The sequence below is a fragment of the Psittacula echo genome (assembly GCF_963264785.1).
Source record: "Psittacula echo genome assembly, chromosome: 1".
In the NCBI taxonomy this organism is placed as follows: domain Eukaryota; kingdom Metazoa; phylum Chordata; class Aves; order Psittaciformes; family Psittacidae; genus Psittacula; species Psittacula echo.
Window position 1 is genome coordinate 64,328,826 of NC_137735.1, and position 24,495 is coordinate 64,353,320.

Here is a 24,495-nt window from a genome sequence, read left to right on the forward strand (position 1 = left end):
GTAGACTATGTGCAGGTAGCAAGTTTTGAAGGTTAGGTTTAGCTGTTTAGAGAAGTGAATGAATAATGTCAGAAATCGGCGTAGTTTCAAGTTATTGCACAGAGGAGTGCCACTACTTTCTATGTGTTAATTACTGATTTTAAATGAAAGCAATGAGCTGTTCTGTTAAAACCTTCAACTGCCACAAAGGAGAGAGACATGAAGCAGTTTTGGTTGTGGTGCTCAGATAAAACATTTGTTATATTTTTGTAAACATTTTTATATAGTTATATTTTTTAAAATAGAGCTGCTTAGGATTTTGCTTGTACTGAATCCAGTTTTATTTGCAGGTCTGTAAATTCATCTTAACTTTCTTTTTGGATTCTTTTCCCTTTTTATTTTGTCAGTCTCTTTGAAGTACTACCAGACCTGTTTTTCTAGTTCTAGTTTTTTTATCTGCTTCTTTCCAGTAGCCAAAGATTTAGGTGTTTTGAATGAGCACATCAGTGCTCCAGATAGAGATACTGTTTGAAATTATCCATGAACCCAGTGCCTCTGAACGTTATTGAGTGACATTTGTTTCTGTTGGTTGTGTCTGCTCTGACTAACTGGTTTCTTTCAGATTGGCAGCTGGGATTACACTGCAGTAGACAGACAGCTGCATGAACTGGAGATTGCAGCCAGGCCAATGCTATGCCTCTGTCCAATATGCCTGGAATGTATATATTCAGATTGGAGTAACTTGCATAGCCCTGAGGGGGATCTCTTTGTATTCTCACAAGCTGTGATTACTTCCTGTTTTACTTTAATGACTGCCACGTAATTGTCATACTGATTTGTCTGGACAAAAAGGCTTAATTTTAATTTATTCTCACAGAAAATTTCTTAATGTAGTTTAAGGGCTGGTTTAGTGTCTTTGTTTTTAAAGGTGTGGTGGGAGGTGTCCTATGCTGTGCGCCCTTCTACACTTTCAGTGATTCATACATTGAATCGCAAATAGCTTTGAGAAAAAAAAACTTGTGTAGGGTAACTTCCCCCCCCCCCTCCAGGTATCTTTAGTGGTTTGGACTTAATAAGTAACAAGTGGTTAGACTAGTAAGCAACTTCCAAACAGACAGCTGTGGTATTTTGAACAGACAGAAGGAACTGAAGTTAAGGGGGAAAGGAGGTTGGATATTATACAACAGATGTGTTTCTTGCAAAAAAGCTATAAGGAAGGAAGAAAAAAAACCTTGTTTCATTTATATGTGATGGCTTTCATTTATACTTTTTTATGTTGTTTTGTATAATGAGGCATACTCAGTTTTGTTACATATATCCCTAATGCACCACAGCAAGCAAAAGTTATGCACTTTTTATTTCATACCAACGTGCTAGTGTACTCTAATGATGTCCCCCTCCCCCTCCCTGCAGGTTGTTGACAGTATTTCTGCCCCGCTTCAGCTCTGAACCTGTAAACCTGTGTTGCTGGAGTTGAAGTTCTAACTGCATTAGTGGGCTGCAACAGGCATCTTTTACACTCTGCTTAGTTAACATAGGGCATATCACAAGCATTTTTGGTCATGTTTAATGATACCTAGAGAACAGTATGTAACTCTTGATCTTTTCTTTAGCCTTTCTTCTCTCCTTGTTCCCTTCCTTGTGATTTATTAGATTTCAAAGCTAATGTAGGTAATTTTGTTTAAACCAGTACATTAAGTGAATAGAGCAATGATAAAAAAAAATAATTAAATGATTCAGTATAAAAGGGTTGATTTGTGAAGCTGAAATAAGAGAAGGATTTTTCTGGTTTAGCATGAAGAAATTAGGTTGCTCATCTTATTTCAATGGCTGAAAGCGTGTGAATTTACGATACTAACATTTGAGCACTCTATTTTTTCCCTGGATCAAGTGTAGTGCAATATCCCTAGGGCAGTTGTACAGTCAGCAAGCATATACATTGCCTGTGTCAGAAAAGCATTTTGCCCATTTTTCACAATCTTGATCTACCAGGGATTGTTATGAAACCAGGGGAGATGGTACTACAAAGAGCTTCTCTGTTTCTATTCTATAATCTTTAGCCTGTTTCCAGCAATTTTATCTAATTGTTATGAATCCTGCTTGTTCTCCAGCTAGTGTTATCTGTGTTTCTGTAGTCCGTGAGGAATTTAACTAAGAATCTTACCATAGGACTGTGACTATCTGGTCAGAAGAGGTTTTGTGATCACTTGTTATCAGAGCTTGATTTTAATCACTGTCCCATGGGGAAAGGAGCTAGTCAGTTGGCTGCTAAGCCATTCAACTTCTTTTGAATGGCTTTCTGAGGGGAAACCTGTCAAATAGTCTGTGTTCTCTGGTGCTGTAAAGCAACATCTGGGTGGAAGGAAAGGGAAAGCAAGTAATCATAATTGCATATTGCTCAAGCCAATAGAAATCACTGAGGAACATGTGTGTAAACCTTTTTGAATATTGAAAAGTGAGGTAGGAACGGCAGAGAGCCAAAGTAATTATTTTTGCAAGGGCTCTTATTTTCTGGACATAAATACTGGGTAGAAACATGGAGGATGAACCCAAAACATTTTCTGTCCCTAACATGTATGCTGGAAGAATAATTGCAATGCATGATGTTATTTCACCTGGCTTTTCAAATGTTTGGCAATTAAAACTTACAGATTTGAGAAATAACTGCAAATATTTTAGTGTAGATCTGTAAAGGCACATTGACTGAAAGTAGCCTCTTTGTAACAAATGGTGAGGTTGTAGGTTGTGTGTTCAGACAGAGGCGTGTATTTTAACATGGATATGCCCTGCCGTTAGACTTCTCAGGTATTTGTGTCTGAGCAGGCATGATGAAAGCAACTCTGAGCTAGTCTCTTTAAGAGTCTTTAAATCTAGAATTAAATGGTGTATGTCTTGCCTTTTAGCTATATGGGCCTTCATTTCAGAATCTGAGTTCAAAACTAAAGACGTTTCATTCTTTCTTTGTGACACTCACTGCAGTTTCCCCTCCACCCACCCTCCCTCATATTTAATTTTATAGTTCTTTCAGACATAAACATGAAAAAAAAAAGCAATTTTGACTTAGTTTCTGAGTGTTGCTGCAAAGAAAAGTAACAAACATCTGTTTTTACCTTAAGTGCATCCATATGTTCAACCTCCCCATCACCCTCCTTCCCAAAAAATTTACAGCCGTATTTGGTGGGTACTGCATACTGTTGAATTAACTTTCTTCACAGTTAGATTAAATGGTAAGTTCAGAGACTGAAAATATCCATACTTAGCAGTGGCCAGAGACTACATTATATCTAAGCCAAGTTTTCAGTTTTTTTACTCTTCCTCTTTGAATTTACTTCCCTATTCCCTTTCTCCCCTTCCTACCCTACAAGAAAAGAGGAGATTATCCAGGTTATTGTGGTAATCGGATAAATGCTAACTTGTGAAATTTTCTGATGGCTTTCATACTTTAATTAACATTCAAACCACCATGTTTGTCATATAAGTATTATTTGAGATCTATATGGTGTGGATTATTGAAAAGAGTTAGTACCCTTGTTTCATTTTATTACTTCTTGTTGAAAAGCATCTGGAACAATTCTGACCTTACCAAAGTTTTGTTTTAGTAGAGGATTAACAGGAAGAAGGCTATTTCACTGAGATATTTGAGAAGAAGCGAAACAAAATGTTGAATGATGTTATCTTTTACTTTGTGGTAGGCAGAATGCTTTCACAGATGAGAGTTTGTGGAACTAAAGATATCTTTCAAACAAAGATTATTCCTTTCCAGTTAGATAGTGCCTTTAATAGATGTGAAACTAGTTGTGCGAATTTCCTAAATATTTCTGCCTACAATAATCTAAATGGTTGTATGCTCCAGAGGGATTCAGCAATGTGAGAACACATGCCCTTCCTCTGCCACTAGAAGAAGCTGATTGTGTCTTAGTAACACCAACTAATGCTAGTAATACGTTTTCAAGATAAAAGTTAGAACCTGTACTATAATTTATTAGAAAGTTGATGACTTTTTGACTGATGGTCATTTTACTTTATATTCACAGGTAAGTGGTAGGTCCTTTTCTTCAAAGGAGATACTAATTATCTCTCTGAGGAAAAGATTCCCTGCTCCTAGCTGATTTTCTTTGACAGGTTGAACAAAAGTCTGAGTGACATCTGGTGGCTACAATGCCCTGTATTTCTCCTTCCGTTGTTATGTAAATGGAGAGACTGGGGATTGATTCTAGCTTCACCATCACATGTTTCTGCTGACAGAGGGAGGTCATCTTGTATCCTTCTGTATGTGATCCTTCTGACTGAGACATCATCAGAACATCAAGTTGACATTTGGATTGACTTTGAATACACTCTGAGAAAAGGAAGAAATCATTTGGGGTTGCTTGTACACTCTCTTGACCATAATTAAGTAATGTTGAAGCTTAGTAAAGAAATATTTACATTTTTTTGTGGTAATTAAAAGGAATGTGAAAGGTTTTTATGCTGAAGTCTAGCCACTAGGTCTAGAAGTAGTTGTCCAAGTAGGTTTTTTTTACTCAACAGTTTTTCAAATTTGTTTTGGATCTCTGAAGACATCAGTAAAGAGGACACACAGATAACAATACCTGTGCTTTTACTCTATGTAGTTTTGATGTTTTATGAAACCTTGTTACTTATGGTAGGACATGATTTGAATATAGATTTTTACAGGTTCTGTTGGCTAAAAGGAAAACATTGTGTCAGGGGAACATTGGAATCCTGAAAATGCAGGCTCTCATATTTTTGAAAGGACCAGATGGAACCTAGTGAGTCCAAAAGACTTGTTTGTGACGAAACTGTTAAATCCCAAACTCAAACTAGATGGATGTAAAAACATGGATGTAGAAACTGTCTGTTAAAGACTGAAAACAGAGAATTTGTGGTCCTCTAAGGCAGACTTTGGCAAAATCATTGTCCTGTTGGTCAGCAGTTTTACCAGTTCTGACAGAACAGTACTTGAAAACAGGCAGTGACTTTCTACTTGTGGGTTGAGTAAAATATTTTATACTTGTTTTTAACATCCCAGAGGGATGGTCTTCTGTACTGAAGGTAGGTGGGAGACAATAGCTGTTCTCCTGCTGCTGTTATGTGGTCTAGGAAAGCGACTATGGTAAGCATCATGTATGTGAGTAAGCAGTGGAATCATAACTATGTCTCTTCCAGTTTTAATGTTGCTGGGAGGTAGTGAGTTCCTCTGAGATCTGGACTATGGTAAACAGCATTGTACTGCTGATCTTTCATTGATTAAAGCATGGTAGCATCTCATTTTTCTTCTGCATCAGTTTGGGGTCTTGTTATGCTGAATGTATTTGAAGTATTTGAAATGCTCTACATCACCATGAGGTATCCTGTGTTTAATTTTCCCTTTCTTAGTACTGGCACTATGTAAGAGAGTATAGTTTCTAGAGGTAGTATTGGGAATTACAGGACATATCAGATTTCATGGGTAGAACAAAATTCTGACTCCCTTTAAATGCTAAACATGGGCAATTTGGGAATGGAAGTTATTATATTGATCGTAAGTCAATACATTAGGAAATTAACCAATCTGACACTTATTATTTCCTCTTTTTATCTATTCTGTTTTCAGCTCTAAAAGAAATGCCTGGAAGTTGTGCTTCAAGAATATTTTATTAATTTTGTATAATATATCAGATACGTATTTTATAGGAAATAAATAGTGGATCCTGTAGACTGTAGGTTTGTCCTAAAGTTTTTAACAAGCACAAAATAACAGACATCCAGGACTGTCTGCATACTGCTCCTTCTGTGTTTTTCTAGTTCTACTCTCAATGCAATGCAGAATTCCCATTTGCTAGTAAAAATGTTCTGCTCATTCTGCAAGTGAATGTAAGCAAATCTTTTTAATCTGTATTTTTTGAAACTAACAGCTTTTTATGGAGAGGGCAGAGCTGCTGACCAGTATGCTGTTGCTTTGTTAATGCCTAATGTCTTAAGGGACCTCAAACTCTATGCCCTTGTGATTCCCTTGATATCTCTAGTCATAAAATCCAGATCTGAATTTTAATGTAGCATGTCTCATCACTGGGAAGGGGACTCTGATGGTCTTACTGAGCTTTAGTGTTTCACAAATTTGGTGTCGCTGTTCCTCAAAAAGTACTAGTTAAATCACTTGTGTTTGTATGTCAGATTTCATCCAGCTTTTTGATAAACTTACTTATTCACCAGTTCTTTGAAGATTAAGGTGCTTCCCAGACTCTACAAGAGTGTTAGAATCTGTCCATAGAGTAATTGCAATTCCTCTTCTGGTGAGTTCAGGTATTTTAAAAGCTCTGCCAAATGTAATAAGGTCAAGTGTTTTAGATGGCATGTTTTCTATCACAGAATGATTATTTTTTGATGATTGTAAGGCCTCAGGTGTATTCTACTTTGGGTTTTGTTATTTCTGTAAGACGAAAAAATTGTGTCCTAGTAACAGTCTTCATTATTATATAAAAATAGTTGTTTGTAAGAATAAGTTCAGCATAAGTGTTATTCCATTGTCTCAAAAATGTTAATGCGTGGCAAAAATAGAACAGGAAATAGAAGTGTAAGGAGCCTCAAGGTATGTTGAACTGTGAAAAAGAAGAATTTCTGATAGCAAAACACGTTCTAGTAACTAGAAAGTGGCTAGTGGTTTTGTGTTTCAGCATTCAAGCTTGCCATTTAAACACTTTTTTGAAGGACCTGATTTTCAGGACTTCTTTTGAACATAGGACTTGCTAATGTCTCACCTTTGGTACTCAGCATCACTAGATGCTTTGAGAATGTAGGGCTCAACACCCCATGTAATAGAGAAGCTAAAGTATCAGCCCATATGCAGTCTGTTAGGCCACAGGAAATGCAAGTAGTTTTATTTACTTCAGCTTACAATGAAAGAGATTTAATCTAAGATGAATGATTTAAGATTTTTTTTTATTATTATTATTATTAGCCTGTTTCTATGGATAGTGCAGGGCTGGCTGACAAGAAATAACGTTGAATTTTGGCTACTTAATTTTTTCTTTAAGCCGGTGGGCAATAACTGGCAACATGGAAAATGAGTTGGACATACCTAGGCAAGAGACAGAAGTTCACACATTTCAGAATCATTATTTTTAAGAAATCACTAAGCATGAGATGGGATTTTCATATATGCCTTATGAAATGATAAAGCATTTTGCTGAAGATACAGAGAAAGTTTTTAAAAAAGTTTGTTGCAATATATCATTATCAATATATAAAAAATATATCATGTTCTCCTTTAGCTGCATATGTAATATTGGTTTTGCTGTTGGTACTTCAATACATCCTGAAGTTGTTTGCTCATTTTGAATAAACAAGAAAATAAGAAAACAGCTCAGTATTGCTTTCATTGTAGTTAATGCTGTGAAACTAAGCAGTGGAGTTTAAATAGAAAACAGAACACTTAATACCTATGGAAACTTTTAAAAAGTTAACTTTTGTTTCTGAGTTATGATACAAACAGGGTAGACCAGTGTTAGAAAGGAAAAATGGAGCCAATAAAGAGGGTTTCTGATTATAATAGCTTGTTTCTGTTTAATATCATTGAGCAGGATGAGGTTTTGCAGAGTTTCTCATGGAAATAGCATCCACAGTACTAAAATGATTACCTCATTCTTAGTACCAGTGCCAAGCACTTAGCCCCACAGTGAACACACGGGGTTGATTTTCAACATGAAACAAACCAGAAGTGTGGAATGACATTTTCAGGTGACAGTTACGGTTCTATTCCCTGTAATTAGCACCTCTTAACATGCAAACCTGCCTGTGCCTTTTCCAGGCTGTTGAAGCTCAAATACGAAGTTTTGGACAGACCCCTTCCCAACTGCTCATAGAACCACATCCTCCAAGAAGTTCTGCCATGCAGGTGGTGAGTACCATGTTAACTCTTTGTGACCTGCTATTTTGTTCACTTCCTTTGCTATCTTAAAGTTACAGAACCTGTCACTTTGCTTTGCTTTTTTGCGTCATGGAATTATGTTATTTAAAACAGCAGATGAGTTATGATTTTGTGTGACTCGAAGTGTATGCAGTGCTTAACTATTTATTTATTGCTGAAAGGATTGTATTGATTTCTAGTACAGACCTTTTTTGTCAGTGTAATCTAAGAACACTTCATCAGTTGGTTTTGTTAATACCATACCTGTACAGGTGAGAGCCAGTCATCATGGAGACAATTTAGCTAATCTTTGGCAGATTCCCCAAAAAGCATGGATTTAGGAGGTGGAACTTCCTTGTCTTTTCCCTCAGGCATAGGTTTTCCCCTAAAACCAGGATTACTAGGAATTCATGAGCTGAAACTTACATAGCAAAGAATGTGACTAAATGTGTTTTGCAGTAAAGCTAGGGTAATAAAATCCAGGCAGTGAGCATTAACATGCTTTCCCTTTTACCTCTGCTTGTGTCTAATATAATTTTATTATACAAACTATTATTTTATTACTGATTACGTTCCATATCATGTTGTGTGCTGTCCTTGGGTCTAAAATATCATTTGTGTTGTCATAGATCCAGAACCAAGCTTGTTAAGTGATACTCCAACAAGTGGAGCAAATGGTCTGCTGATTCACAAGTTTTTCAAAAGGTTACATTCCCTCATTGTTACGATCAAGTTTTTACACAGAAATATAAGAAAAGACATTTTATTCTTGTATGTTTTATAAGACATATGTCCTATCCAAGCAGACTAAGATCATTAAATTAAAAATATACCTGAAGTGCAGAAGGCTTTAGAAAAATCACACAAAATCCTTAAATATTTCCAAAGTAGCTTATGAACCTTGTGATGTAGATGTCTAAGCAACCTAAACTTTCTGGTCAAATTGAGCTGCTAGCCTTTCTCAAATATGATGTGTTGTACCTGAGACTTGTTTAGCTGACTGTCTGCCATCCCCACCTCCCTTTCTGCAGCCTGTACATGCTGCATTTGACAGCTGTGATTGTGCCCTGGGATCCCATGCACTGGATGGACAGAGCTGATTGTGCTGATTTGTGATGTGTTGGGCCATTGCACCTCCCACATAGTGTCTCAGGGCTGCAGACCACTACAGTGACTTGTGTGGGCTGTCCATGGGGCTCTTCCTTTCAGAAGAGCCTTGTTAACAGGAATGTTGGGGAGCCCCAGTACCCTCATCGTCCATGCCATATGTGTATCCATCTGTCATGGTGCCATGCACTAGGCACTTGCTCTAATTTAGAGGCATTTGTTTCAGGAAGAGAAGGAACTTGAGAAGTTGATTGTTGATATGTTTGTCAGACCCATTGTTATATAAATAAATTTGATGCCAGGAAGCAGTTTGTGTGGTTTTATAATAATATTTTTCATGGTGCTGAATTAGTAAAGATTTAGTATGTAATGAAAGAAGTTAAAATCTAACTGTTTCTACTTCCTATGTTTTTGGGGGGCTGAGGTACACACAGGAAAAAAAACCCCTTAGTTCTCCACTTGCTTTGACTAGTTTTGTGGTTATTAATACGTGTTTTTATAATAGTACTATATTAAGTGGCTTTAAGTGAAATGCAGTAAGGATACTTTTCCTACCACAATTTTGGGTTATTTGTAGTTATATTATTTACTGAGTTTTCTGGTTTTGCATGTGTGTGTGTATGCATGTATGCATGAATACAGCCAAATTCAAAACTACCACTTGCTGTGTTAAGTGCACAAGCCATAATATACACCAGGTGTAGCAATTAGCAGTCACGCGAATGCTGCCTATTTGTCTGTTTTGCTGCTGTTGCTGTATCCCCTTGTGTTTTCAACCATCAGATAGCTGGATTTAATTGAGGCCACATCAGATGAGGCATTACTGACACCTTTAATTGAATGAGCATCCAGGGAGGATTAACTCATAATATTGATTGGCTTTTAGCCACTTGCTCAGAAGGGTGTCTGGGTAGCTTATTAGTTGCTTTTATTTACACCTTTATGCAAAGACTGTAAATAGGAATTCATAGAGCAATATGTTTTTCTAAGTACTCTTAATAACTTTTTAAAAAGGAGTGATAAAAATGCAAATGTATCTAATTTTTTTATTAGTTCTGTATAAATATACATTAAATGTATGCACTTACGTACACATATATGTAATGAAATATTGCAGGTGAAAAATAGCTAAGAACACTTCATTAGTGTTCTAATTCAGTTATTAGAAAATTACAAATACTACAGCAATATGGCTTCTGGTGGCTAGATTGTATTTCTGCATCTCAATGGAGTTCTCATTTTTTAGGTATGCCACACTATCACAAATACATTAAGTTTTGCTTTTCCTCTGTATGTTTGATACACAGAGATAAGGCCCTCAATATTTCATTTCAACATTTGAAGCATTATTAGTATAGCTTAGTTAAAAAGTTATTAAACTTTTCAACTTACTAAATTAGAAAACAAAAACTTAAAAATATTATGTTGAAAATGAGAGTCTGGATTCATTCCCTCCTTTTAGTATTTCTAGAAACAATGCAGGATAGTGTCTGTAGTCACGTCCACTTTATCTTCTTTACAACTGCATTTAATTATGTTTGTCCTTTGAAACACATTTGCAGTAAAGTCTTCTACTTTGTATTCATAAATCTTATTTTTGTGCACCAGAAATATATACAGAACATATATCTAGTGTATGTGTGTATCTGTTTATTTTAATGTGCTTTCATGTTCTCATCTGGCTTGTAAAGAATTGCAGTCTGCCAATTTAATGGAACTTGAGACAATCTCTGGGAGCAGGAATTTCTTTTGCTCACTTTTTTGTGTGTGTGTTCCCTCCTAGTTTGGCATTGCTTTCCTTGACATGCTATCTCTACAGATATGAAGGAGAATTCTTTTGGCAGAGATAGGTCATTGGAAACTTCTGGTTTAATCTGCTGTGATCTGTAGCAAAGTTTGTATATAGACACTCTGTGCTCAACAAGGCTCTCAGATTAATAGTGTACATGAAAGTTTTTCTGCCTAAAATGGTTGTTTCCACAAGCCCATCCAGTTACTGCATTTGCTTTTCGCTGCAGCTGCCATTGGATCCTGTGTATTTTAATCCAATCTTCTGTCTCTTGTCCTGTCTTCTCTTCTCCTTCCCATGTTTTCTTTTCCCATGTATTTGGGTTGTTGTCGTGTGCACTCAACAGTATCTCCTCCTGCAGAGTCCATTGATGTTCACAGACCAAGCTCAACAGGATGTTATCATGGTTCTAAAGTTCCCATCCAACTCCCCTGTCGCTCATGTAGCAGCCAACACCCAGCCTGGTCTGGCCACTCCTGCTGTGATCACAGTTACTGCAAATAGGCTATTTGCTGTAAACAAGTGGCATAATCTTCCTGGTAAGTAAATTAAAGTAAGTAGCCTAAGAAACCACTGCCATCAAGCAGCACTTCTGTTGTCAGTTTCCAGATTTGCTGCAGAACTGTTTTAAATTTAACATGTCAAGACTAAGTCCATTGACACAGCATGCTCTTCACATGTAGACTTAGTTTCTTGTTAAAAAGTTAACCTGAAATATTGTGTAGTAAAATGTGTAGCACACAAAAGGTTTGTAACAACAATATATTGTTTTCCAGGCCATCAGGCACTATGCAAGAAGAGAAAAATTGTATATTGCTCTGTGATCATGATAAAGTCACGCTCTTCATCTTTGTTTTTCACTCAGATGGAAGTCTGAACCATATCACATCAAAGACAAGTTTTAAAGCATGTAGAACTTGTCTGAAATCTTTTCTGCTATCTTTTTCTAGTTGATTATGAGCACCATATTCTGATGATAGCGCCACATTCTAATGAGGCTTAGAAGATTAAAGATATAGGGAAGTCTGTATCTTCTGTAACTTAAACATCCCAAGTTATTAGGTGCTTATGTATTTGTCAGTATGACAGGAAAACAATATATCCATTTGCATAGCAACCAATCAAATCAGCTGTCCTTTAAAAATGTGTTGGACTTGAGAACATTGTCATTTTATTTTCAATTCTAATGTTGTCTGATCTTAAAGATATTCATCCTTCTTTCCTCCTTTCCCTGTGACAGTCTGAGGCCCAAGCCGTGAAAGGTAGTTTATTGCAGTGCTATGCAGTAAATCTGGTCAAAGGCTTTTCAAGAAAGGGAAAAAAGAGCTTCTACTGAAATAACTAGAAGGCATTTGCACCAGAGTAATACCCACATCACTGAAATACCTACTAAGAAATCTGTGTCTGTGGTTCTTGACTCCATTTTGAGAAAAGCCAGATGATTCCCACTCTTTTCCCTAATTCCCACAAATTACCTCTCAACTTTGTACGAGTAGAAACATCTATGCATCAATTTACTCACCCAAGAAATGCTTAAAAAGAAAGGGGGGAACTTGTCTAGATAATAAGTTGTGAGCAAGAACTATCTACACGGCTATTGACATTTGTTTGAAAGGAGGATGGCAATATCCTCTCATACCTTGGATATGTACTGTTGGGTATATAATATTCAGGGTTTTTAAAAAACAGTCTTTGTGGACACACAACAGTCATGGGAAAACAAGAGGTTCTAAAGTGGTGAGAGTTGATTTTGATTTTCTTGTAATCTGCTGGTAATGATCTGTGAGCAAGAAACCAGTTGCTGAGTGTAGTAATTAACTGGTTTGAGGTGAACAAACCTTCAGATTTTCATTTTTTTACTGACATACTGAGAACAGTAAGCTTTGTTTTAAGTATTTTTTCTTCATTTAGAGGCATTTTACACTTGTCTTTAAAAAAAACCTCAAGAAAACCTATAATTCAAAACAAACAAAAGGCAACTGAACAGAAATAAAACCTGGTAAAAACCCACCTCATGCCACCTCTTTGAGAGCTCACTGATCAGCTGCAGGCTGTTAATGGAGTACTGTGCTTAAGATACCTGGGTATGGACTCTTGAGACTAGTCTTCACTAATTTTGCCTTCAAGTTTTATACCAAAGTGACTTCTGCTAGGATTAGAGGGCAGATATCATTACTACTCCATATCTTGTCCTGTGGGCTTAGCATTATCTTTACTAATGAGGCATCATGATGAAAAAGTTAAGTTGCCAAGTTGTCACTGATATGTAGTTAAATATCTCATTCCTACTTTTGTGTATGAGTTTGGTAGCTTTGCATATAATGGCACTGGTACCCAACAGGGTACCTCCATCTTGTCATGTTTTTTTCCTGATAGTGATTGCAGCATAACTTTGACTTACCAATTACTTATGAAACCCTTCTATTGATACTGATTTTTATATTAAGCTACAGATGGCAAGATAGAAAAATCACAGGTTAAGTGTTCATCCATTATTTTTGTTCCACTTCCAAGAATGTCTTGTGGTCTGTTGGGGGAGGAGAGTATGTTTGCTTGCATGTTTGTTTTCAGTGAGGCTGTGCGGAAAAAAAAGGGCCTTTTTTTTTAAGCTGAAGAAAAAATTCAGGAGGTAGGCATTGCACTGGTATGCAAGGTGCCAGATGAAATGTAAGTTGGCAGAATTATATATTAACTTCTATGCAAAATTGCAAATAAATGGGTTTTGGTGATGGATGAGTCTTGAAATACTGGATGACTATGAGATTTCCCTGTCTGCATCATAAACTGACTTTAAAAAAAAAAATGTCCTTTGTGCTTCACTTGTTCAAAGCAGACCTTTAAAAAGTAAAGAGGGATATAGTATTTGCTACAGTCAGCAGATGGTTGTTACATTTTGCTGTCAGTGCTCTTTACCACTTAATTTTGTTTTGTTGCGACAGGAGAGATTCCCAGTAAAGCATCTGCTAGAGCTTATGGCTGAGGACCAAAGCTGCTGCTGATGGCATACATTCAGAATAGCACTAATCTAAAATAAATGTTTAATAAGCAGCCCACAAAAGCACCTGGAATTGTGGTGTGTTTTTTTTTAATTAATTTGATACAGAAGAATCTCTAATAGTTAAAAAAAGGACATAGCTTTGATTTATAAAATGTATGTGACTTCACGTATTAAAAAAATGCAAAGTTTTAAAATCTTCTTTCCTAAATTCCAGCTCATCAAGGTGCTGTACAAGACCAGCCTTACCAGCTGCCAGTGGAAATCGATCCTCTCATAGGTCTGTCACTTCCTTCTCTCTTTGCGATTCATTAAGCTCTGTATGGTGGCCCTGAAGTGTAGATTACGGTTGTTTTTCACTTGCTGGTTGCTGGGAATGGAATTTTCCTGATAAACCATTTGCATGCAAATTGGAATGCAATGAGCTGTGGCTATGCTGGTATTTCATCAACTCCCCCTCGTTGGTTTGCCTAATTTGAACAGGCCTAGGACGCGTGTCAGTGAAAATTAATATGGATGCTGTAATAATGTGTGATTGAGAATGTGCATGAAGTACTGTCAGGATAATATTGGATCTTTTCATCACCCAGACTTGTTGATGAGCAGGAGCGAGGCACGTTATGATGAATTGGTGCACTGGTAATGTGATGGAGCTCCTTTGCTGAGGAAATTTTCATAATAACAGTGGGGTTCTTAACTGCGCCGTGTTGTGAAAAATAAAACCATGGTGCCAGGGTTTCATCATTAAAGGAGATCAATCCTTTCTTCATAGACCTGCTGTTCAGGCTGAGGGGATTAATGTGTAATTGCAGAGTGGTTTCAAAGTTGAAATATATTGCCCACTCTGTTTTAGTATTGAGATATTAGTATTCATTTTTCAAGGGTATTGCATCTTTTGATCAGCATCACTAGTTAAATTTGTGTATGTTTTTCTTTTATTAAAAGGGGCGGAGGAATGTCTTTTATTTAATGGCTCAGTGTAATAGATTAAATTCATGACTTTTTATTATAGAGGTTTAGTAGTTTATATAGAGCTGATTTCTCCATTAGTATGGTTAGTTTGGTCAGTTCTTTCATTACAGATCCAACTTTGGGGAGTGCATACTTCAGTGATAATTCAGGAGCCTGCAGCATGGCAAATGGCAAACTCAAAACAACCTAACCCCATAATACATTCTTGCTTTAGGACAGTTCACAGGAGCAAAGAAGACAGGATTCCTCCTGCTCCCTGTTCTGTTAGGCTTCAAACTTAGCTCTGTTTTTAAAACTGTCCATTTCAGGATGGTTGTTTAAGTGAAAAAGAGGTGGAGCGGCCAATTATAGAAGCATGAAAAAAATGAGAGCAAAACCAAACTTGTATGGATAGGTTAGATTGACAGGTCTGGCAGCTAGTGAGACTTAATTTCAAAACCAATATGCATATCACAGTAGGAACTGCATTGTATTGGTCTGTAGATACAGACTGTTGCTGTGTGGCCATTTTGCTTGGTAAGCTCTATGTTAATTAAATCAGGAACAGTGTGGGCATATTAAACCATTTTATAGAGCTGACAGAATGTTTTTCCAAAGTATCTAAAATCAATTCCCATCTGAATAATGCAATTATTTGTAATTTGTAGTGAGGAGGACATGTGCTGTAACTCTCCTTCCTTCCTGAAATAGATTTTATCTGAAAATTGTTTGGAGAAGGAAATGTATATTCTGCTTTAACACTTGCTATCAGGTAGACCTTAGAAATATAAACACCCCAGAAAAAAAAAACAACAAACCACAACCAAAATTGTATTGGGCCTATCTGATGATTTTTCTACATGTTGTGAAGAATTTTAAAATTATAATTCCATTTTTAGGCTTGCCTTTAATTTAGAAAATACTTTGACTTTTGTTTGGTATAAACACCTTTAAAATTAATGTTCACAGTTCTGAAAACTCGTTTAATAGATCATACAATAGATCTCGAATCAGCCTTGTGATTACACTGGGCATAGTTTAAAAGGTTTAAGGCTTTCTTTGTCACTGTTTAGTAACATCATTGGGTATAAGCAAGTAATTATGTAGATAATATTAAAGGTTTTTAATTGTGGCTAGACGCATTTACCTAAAAATGACACCTAAGAGGACCACAAAACTGCACTTTTATGGTTATAGCAGGAATCTTATTGCTGTCCTAGTCATACAGAGATATTCCTGCTGTCCTTGTTTTCCAGTTGCACAAGAAGGTGTAAGCCAGCATTGTGTAATATGGCATTGATTCTAGACCTGGTTTTGAGGTGAAGTTTTTTGAAGGTCTTATCCACACTGAATGTATCAATTTACATGTTTTTGGGGTGTTATTTGCCATTATTTCATCATACAGAACACTTCACTGTGCGTTTATAGTGCACTGTTATTATTCTTTAAGTGGTCCCAGCAGAAGCCAAGAGTCTTTTATGTGTTACCTGCAGAGGAAGTGTCAATACCTTGCTAAATTATTTGCTACCCATATGGACAAGAGAGTATCAACATTTTAAATGTAGCAAAAGCATAAATAAATAAAGGATTTCATATATAGTATATGGAATAAGCCCAAGAGTTAGGGGATAGCTAGTCTGTGAGAGTGGAAAGAAGGTAAAGAACAAAGAGTAAAGAAGAGCTCAAGACCGCGACACATAGGTCCAGGGGATCACTGGGAATGGAAGTAATGGTGTTCTGAGCAGTTGGAAGACAAACCCAGTCCTAGGAGAACTTACTTGCCTGTTATGGGAGTCGGGTTCCCTCAGCACATTAAAAGTTCTTCCTACAGTGTGGGATTTTCATTATATGTATCTATAGGAAACCATATATCTGTATGCATACACATCAGTTAATAAGGACAAAGTATAATATGAAAAATGTGTTCAGTAATTGATTCCTGTCTATTCTGTGGGTTCACAAAGCAAGATTATCTGGGAAAAATAAAACAGCAGGTGATCAAAGTAGAGTGAATATTTTCTCTCAGCCCTAAAGGAGATTGTGGAGATAAGAGGGTTAAATTTTGTGCAATGCTTAAAAAAAGTAGTAAATGGTAGTGATGTTTACTGCAGGTATTCTTTTTTAAATTACCATGCTTGCAGTGAAATACAAGTTGTGTACATTTTTGAAATCATAATTCCAATGTTGTCTGCATTCGAGCCACTATATAGTATATACGTTTATGTACTGTCTTCTAATTATATTCCTTTCATCTGTTTCTTAATTTCCTATACTAGAAGGGGGGAAAGAATTATGGTTTTTTTTAGCATTCCTTTTTTCAATCTTTCATTTATATTTGACTTAAAGAAGAGAATTCTCCTATTTTAGAATATATACCAGAAGGAATTAGCATTGTTCCAAGAAGTGTAATGAGTATTCTATAGTAAAAGTAGAAAGAAAATATCCCTGCCACAAAAACCAAGTAACAACAATGAGAAATAGTTTTGGTGTGAATGTTAGTTTCTAAAATGTGCTTTTGTTCTGTGAATGTGGATACTAAAATTTCTTGATTTGTGTGCATTTCTGTTCAGCCAGCAATACAGGTATGCACAGGAGGCAAATCACTGACCTGTTAGATCAAAGCATTCAGGTGCATTCCCAGTGTTTTGTCATCACCTCTGATAATCGTTACATCTTGGTCTGTGGCTTCTGGGACAAGAGTTTCCGAGTTTATTCTACTGACTCAGGTAATGTATTTTTAAAATATGGGAATAGCCTAAAAGAAGCTTTGCATGCCCAGGGAATTAATTTTTCTTAGAGTACTTACTTGAATTTAACTGGTTGGTTTTCAACGCCTGAGATTTTTTTTTGAGGAAGTACAGGCAAGCATCACAGAATAAGAACAGAAGTGAAGTCTTGAAATCTGGTGAAAAAATACTTATGAAAGCCTTTGAAAGCTATACTATAATAGAAAAATTGATTTGGAGCCACTAAATTCTTTCATATAACATAAACTGATCGATATAATGGGCAACAGTTAAATTAGTCTGGCAGCTGGCATGTATCCAAACCATTGAAGTCATGCATGTGTCATGCTAAATAGAAAAGAATTTTTCAGTGTAAGTGCTATAGGAATTTAAAAGCCATGGAGCCCCAGAAAAAATAGGTATGAATTTTTTTCCTTTCATTATCTTATAATGGGAATAGCAACCTCACTGCAAGGTACTTCTTTCGGATTAATGACCCAGTGTGGTTAATGTGTGTGTGTGCCATCAAGCTTTCCAGTAGGTTATTAATCCCTAGGGAATATCCTACATGTTTGTCATCATTTCTTAAATATATTAGTTAATAGTTTTTTTCACACTTGGCAAACCAAAATGCTTAACAAACCAGGATGGTTTTAATGAAAATCTGTTAAAATGAGATCTCATGGCATATTTTAGCGTATCTGTCATTTTTTGCAATTTTAAAGCCTTAAGTATAAATGAGAAGTTCCAATTACTTCATATTATTCATTATACAGACATCTTGTTAGACCCTTCTTAGTTTCATTTTCTCATTGATGAAAATAAATTTACATAAAATTGTGAATTTAAAGTAGATCTTCAGAAAAGTTAGCTTTAATAAATATTCAGTGTCTATTCTTGATTTATGTGGACGGAGAGCTAATTCTTTGATGTGAAAGGATGTATTTTACTTTACACCTATAGAAGGAACTTGTACGATTTTGGCAGCTTTGTCCTGTATCAGCTGAACTACAAATATCTCATTATGTCCTCTGTGTGTAAGTCAAAAAACCCAGGCATCTCATTACTAGCATAGCCAATTATGATATAAACCAAAATGCAGTTGTCAGAATAGTTGCAGAAGATTTGCGTCTTTTGTGTGTCTCCTGTTGGTCAATATAGAAACTCTAGCTCTAGCATAAATCAAGTGAATTCAGATGTACTTTATTTTGCTTTGAATTAAAATGAGAATATAGTACTGAAATACTTTGAAATCAACAGAACAGCAAGGGAAAAAGATGATGTGATCAGTAATGCCTAATGGCAAGTGATCATAAGCATTGAATTCAATTACGTTTTAGTACTCACAGGAAAAGGGAAGTTTTTTCCTGTTAGATTTTGGGTTTGTTTGGGGTTTTTTTAACTGGAAATACTTTTAACATAAATCATGGGTTCCCAGCACAGCTGGTATAGCAGAAGCACAATAAAACCTTCCTCCAGCAGTGGGAATGATTTCTAGACAGCATTTTAGATTGAGTAGTGCAGAGACTTGAGTCTTATTTTTCTTTTAATTATGCGTAGCACAACTGTCAAATAAAACAATAACTAGAAAATGTGTGCTGTCAGAAAGGGCTATCTGAGTCTGATATTCCTGTGTAGACAGGACAACTCATACTAAAGAGTACAACAAAGTTGAGGAACTCTTATGAGAGTAATGATTTTTTTAAATTATTTTTACTAATAGGAAAGAGCAAAAGCTTATTTTTTGTTTTGATGGAATTGATTGAACCTTAGCTGCACAGTAACTAAGTAAAACTAACATGGTAGTGCAACTACCCAAACAACTGTCAAACAAATAGCCTCGAAAAATGTTTGTCTCCTAGAACAGAACCTATAAACAGAATATAATTGAAAGAGAGATCCCTATAACTCTGCAATGTTTATAGCATAAACTTGTGTTCTAAAAGTATAAATCACCTCAGGTAGTTGAATACCTATGGCTGTACAACTGAAAAATATATCACATAATTAAATACTTCTAAAATCTAAACCATGTAATCGACAACTTGAATTTTCAGGCGAAAACATATTCTTAGTAAAATGTTTTTGTAGATTGCCAAAATGAGGTGTGTGAGTGTTTCGCTGCTTCTAGCTGTGAAGTTCAGTAACTTTTTCTGAATCTATTGACTGGTCAGCATCTGAGACAGTCAGGTGACTGCAGCACAAATTAAATCCATGGTGTGCAGAGGTGACCACTATAGAATGCTATTACAGACTCAACGAGATGAGTGAAAGACTTGACCCCTGAGTTTCTCTCCGTTCTGATACAAGGTAGAGCTGCACAGTAAGTGTACCTTCCAGGATTTTGCCCCTTCCAGTCAGAAAAGGCTCACGGGATAGTACTTCATTTCACAATTTCTCTTGGAGGATTAAACTTGCCTAATGAGTTTTGTCAGTGTTGTGTTTTAAATCTGATGTACAGGTTTCCTTTAAATTACATCATGTGATCCTATTGTTTTTTCATTTATTAAAGTAATTAATTCCGCCTTTTTTTGTAGATGCTCATATCTTTCAGCTGTTTGGTTTTTGTTTCGTTGGTTCACCACTCCCTTAAGTCTTTTGCTACCATTAGTGTTATTTAGTGGCTGGATATGTACACAATGCCTTTGTATTGAGGACTATAAAATGTGACCTACTAGCCATATTAAATGAGTGGCTAATTGTTTTTAATTCATGCACCAAAATATTTTATTAAGATGTGCTTAATTTGAGTCCCAACTCAAAGTTGTGTAACTACTTGTCATGTTACTAGCTATTTTTTAAAAAAACTTTTCAGAAGATTTTATTTCAGGTACAGAAGTTTGCATTTCCTGTTTCTTTTTCAGCCTGTGTTTTTAATCCCTCCAAAGCCATCAGTCTTTTCCCCTTCTGTTCTTCCTCATTCTTTATTCAGCCTGAAGCAAAAATTGGTGCATGGTCATTTGGGCTGAGGAATCTGAGGTCACGCATTAATGGCATCACACATCACACTTCTGTGTGTCATTGGAGGCAGAATTTGGCCTGGCCAATGTTATCTGAATGGGCCAAGTAGGCACACACACATAATGGGCGTGTATGTATCTTTTGTCTTGTCTCTACAAAATCTGCAGTTACTAACCTTCAGTAAATTCAGTGAGATGGATTTTAGTGCTTACATTCTCATCTCATAAGGTCATGTGTGCTGCTGGCAGGACACATGATGTGTTTTACTGTGTAGGAGCCAGGCTCTGGCTGGGTGGTCTGGCATAGATCTACTGTGGGTGACCTTACATGTGTTTCCTCTCCCACATGCAAATCCAATATGCATGAGTGGATCCAAATTTACATTTTCCTGAAAATATTGTTCTATTTAGTTAAGGTTAAAAGGTGATAGTCATGCTCATGTTTATACAGACTCTTGGATGGCTCATTTTTAACTGCCTAGGCTTTCCTTTCTTTTTAACATTTATGTCTTTTACCAGCGGTACAGGAGTTTGTCCTATATGCAATAGGTAAGAGAATTTTTTACAGGTCTTTTTTCTGAGGTTTTCTGAAATTCTTAATAGGGAGAGATGCTGGTAGAAATTATTGGCAAGTGTCTAAATGGTGATGGAAAACCTGGGTACAAGAGTAATTTTTCATCTAAATCTCCTTTTCTCTGTTTAAGGAGATGCTCAAAAGCTGCATATGCTATATTTTCTAAGAAGCTCTCACACTACCAATTTCTTCCGAGTCCTAGGTGTTCTGTAACTTCTGACTCCATTTCCCAAATCATCATCAAATTTTCTTTTTTACTATTAATTACTTTCATCAGTAAATGTATCTTAAACTTGCCTTAAAAGAGAATCCCATCTTGTTTCCTGTCTTTGAAGTGAAGGTAAACATATAAAATTAAAAAAAACCTTCTAGCATGATTGGCCTTTGAATAAAGTATAAAATTTATGGACTCTAAATATTTTTTGTATGGACTGTATGGACTACTGCACTTTTAAATAAGTTTCCACCAAATCAAGAAAAAAAAAAATAGCACTCTTAAGTATGGTTGTTTCTGGAATCTTTTTTTCTTAATAAAGAAAATATTTCTGAATATAATATATGTAATTTGCCTTAGAAAGAATGAAAGCATCATTTTAAAGCAATAAATTTTATGTGTTTCAGGTAAACTGATGCAAGTAATATTTGGACACTGGGATGTTGTAACCTGTCTTGCTCGTTCTGAATCCTATATTGGAGGAAATTGTTACATTCTCTCAGGATCACGTGATGCAACGTTGCTGCTCTGGTACTGGAATGGCAAAACCAGTATCATTGGTGATAACCCAAGAGGTAAGCAAAACCAGAAAAAGCTGTTTTATAAAGATGCTGTCTAAAAGTAGCTTCAAAGAGTGAACATTTTGCATGACAAAATTTTAGGTAACATTAATGTCAAAGTACAGTGCTCATTTTTTATTTGTAGTTGTGATTAGTTCTGGTTTAAAGAATTGAGGGTAAACAGTGCTTGCTTTGCAGCACAAGCAGAACTATTTTTTAAAGCTATAGAATACTGAACATTACAAATATATTTCTTTTTCTTGTCACTATTCAATTGGGAATGAGTGGCTCTGGGAGTGAGAGAAGGGAACTCCATTTTTATATGTCCTGCTCAACCTGACTAAATATTTTTCTCTCAACACGACAATGTCATTAATTGTTGTTTAAAACAAAAAGACTGTACGTTGCTCCAAAGCAGAGTGTATTTTATGCAACTCTAGTCTTAAGCATATAGGTTCTCACAGCTGTACTGTTACGCAGACAGTGAAGTTTAACTTAAAGGTCATTGTAATGAGATGTGTAATGGCTGGAGCAGGACACTTACGTGAAGGAAGGGCAGACACATGGGACGGATTAAAGAAGCAAACTCAAAACTTTTTTAGTTTAGGTGCTACGTGCCTAATCCTCCCTCTGACGTATTAGGCATTTTAATAGGTTCCAGTGCAAGCAACAGGGTTCATACCATATAACCAAGCTAATAAGTCAGAATAACCCTGCTTTAGCCTAATTAAATTTTAACCCCTCCCCACCCAAACTCACCCTGCACTTGCCAAAAAATTTAATCTCTTCCATCTTGCACCATTTCCCAGGAAATCCCAAATCCTTTTACTCATTAAGATACTTTTTTTTTACCCCAAAATTTTCTATGGGAAACAATGAAACACTGTGACTGTTCAACTCTGTTGTGCCTGCCTTATGCAACAGGAAAGGTAGAAAGTGATCTTGTTGTTATGCCAGTTTCACATCACAAGAAAAATGAATTTATGATTCCTAAAGCAAAGAAAAAGGCAGACATGCAACTTGAGAAAAAGCCTGAGTGAGCCACTTCACAGGAGTGAGAGGCTTTCAAGACAGCTCACGAGAGTTTACATATATGAATAGAGGGGTGCATCATATCCAGAGATCCTGTAAAGCCACAGGGAAAATGCCCTGAAGAAAAGGGGTAAGAAGCAGTATATTCTGTCTGTCTTAAGAAGAGTGTTTTTCCCATACTCTCTTTGACCTTGTTTAAATATTAGTAAAAACATACCTGCTGCCTTCAGAGGAAGAAACAGACATCTGGAAAACAAGAGGTATTGTTTGTCTGGCATATATTGCAGTTACAACTGGTATATAATTCCATATAATGTAAACAATATCTGACATCTTCCGAATTAATCAGTTTGGTAAAACTTGTGTTCCATACTCAATCTGTTACTCAACTGCAGTTATTTGAATTTGAAAAAAAAAGAGGTGGTTTGGCTGAAATTGCGTCCTGTGAACTAGTTCAAAGATGCACAACTAATTAATATGAGAATGAATATCTGAGTTTAACTTGCAAATTATTTGATGTTGACTGAAAACTATTTAAAAACTGAAGAAGAAACAGAACTGCAGGTCACACAGTTGCGGAATCTTCAGGTGGAAGATGTGAGCAAACTATTCCCATCTTCCTTCCAATAGCCCGATTCAAGAGATGGGAGCTTTTCTAGAGTGTAGCTGGCAGAATTTTATGAGCATCTTTAAATAAATATGGCTTTGGTTGAGGAGGAAATCTCTGTGAATGCTGTATATATATTTTGCAGTCTGTCAGTTTAAAGAAAATGCAAACTCTGCACAATATTTTGCAGAGTTGTAAACTTGAAAACTCCTGAAAGTCTGTGAAAAGGAGCTTAAAAGCTTGACAGTCAAGTGAACTTGTAAATCCTGAAGGGCAAAACTGCCCTTTTGAGGAGCAAACCCTTTGGTTTGCAGCAATGAACATCTGTAGATGTCTCCTTACAGTGTTTTCAAAGCCTGCAACTGTAGTCCATCTTTGTGAATTCTTAGGCCTGTCCTGAGAAGTTCTTGTTAAGTATTTGCCAGTCTTGCCTGCTTTGTGAACAAGACCTTGAGGCTGTAGGCTTCTTTATGACCTTAACAGATCACATACTGAGATTTTATACATAGTATCTAACTAGAAGAGGTAGATTTTGTTATAATCTGTTGACTGTCTTCTCTAATGTAAATTTCTAACTTATTAAAATTTTTCCATTTTTAAAATAATACTGGGTTATTTTAACTATTTTTTATGTTTATTTATTTAACTAGTTTATGTTTAGAATTGAGCAATAGCTACATGGTAAGTCTGTTTGCAGTTATATGAAACTTGTACTTTTAGGGACGTGCAGTGTCTCCTATGTTTACTAGTTGCATTATGTAAGCATGCCTGGAAGCCCTTGATATGAATTGGAATCTCATGGCACTATACATAGACCTAGACATGTGTATAGTAAAAGACAGCTTCTGCTTCAAAGAGATGGTAATCTGGGGGGGTTAATTTTTCCCAGAAAGAGCTGTCTATAGGCATCTCTGTTCAGTCAAATTTTTTTGAAAGGTGAATAGAAAGAGCTGTTTCTGCTTAGTTTTGATTTTGTCGGAAATGGAAAGCGCCAGCAGACTTGTTGGTTTTGAGCCCTGTGCAACTGTAACTTCCATCCATTTGTGGGATGCTAGGTATTTAACTTGTCTGATGTCTTTTTGTATTAGGAACTTATGATTTTCTACCTCAAAA

General features: G+C 36.2%; 1 protein-coding gene across 4 annotated transcripts in view; it reads left to right on the forward strand.

Moving 5' to 3' along the window:
- Positions 1-24,495, forward strand: part of LRBA (LPS responsive beige-like anchor protein) — a gene marked incomplete at its 5' end in the record, with an annotated part of 401,371 nt that overhangs the window by 349,804 nt on the left and 27,072 nt on the right. For 3 of the 4 annotated variants that reach the window (XM_080629345.1, XM_080629346.1, XM_080629348.1), the window contains 5 exons: positions 7,769-7,858; positions 11,110-11,302; positions 13,976-14,038; positions 17,280-17,435; positions 21,591-21,758. In XM_080629345.1, coding sequence (XP_080485471.1) covers positions 7,769-7,858; positions 11,110-11,302; positions 13,976-14,038; positions 17,280-17,435; positions 21,591-21,758 — 670 coding nt within the window. The remainder of the gene's footprint in view (positions 1-7,768; positions 7,859-11,109; positions 11,303-13,975; positions 14,039-17,279; positions 17,436-21,590; positions 21,759-24,495) is intronic. The other variant, XM_080629347.1, reaches the window with a different exon arrangement.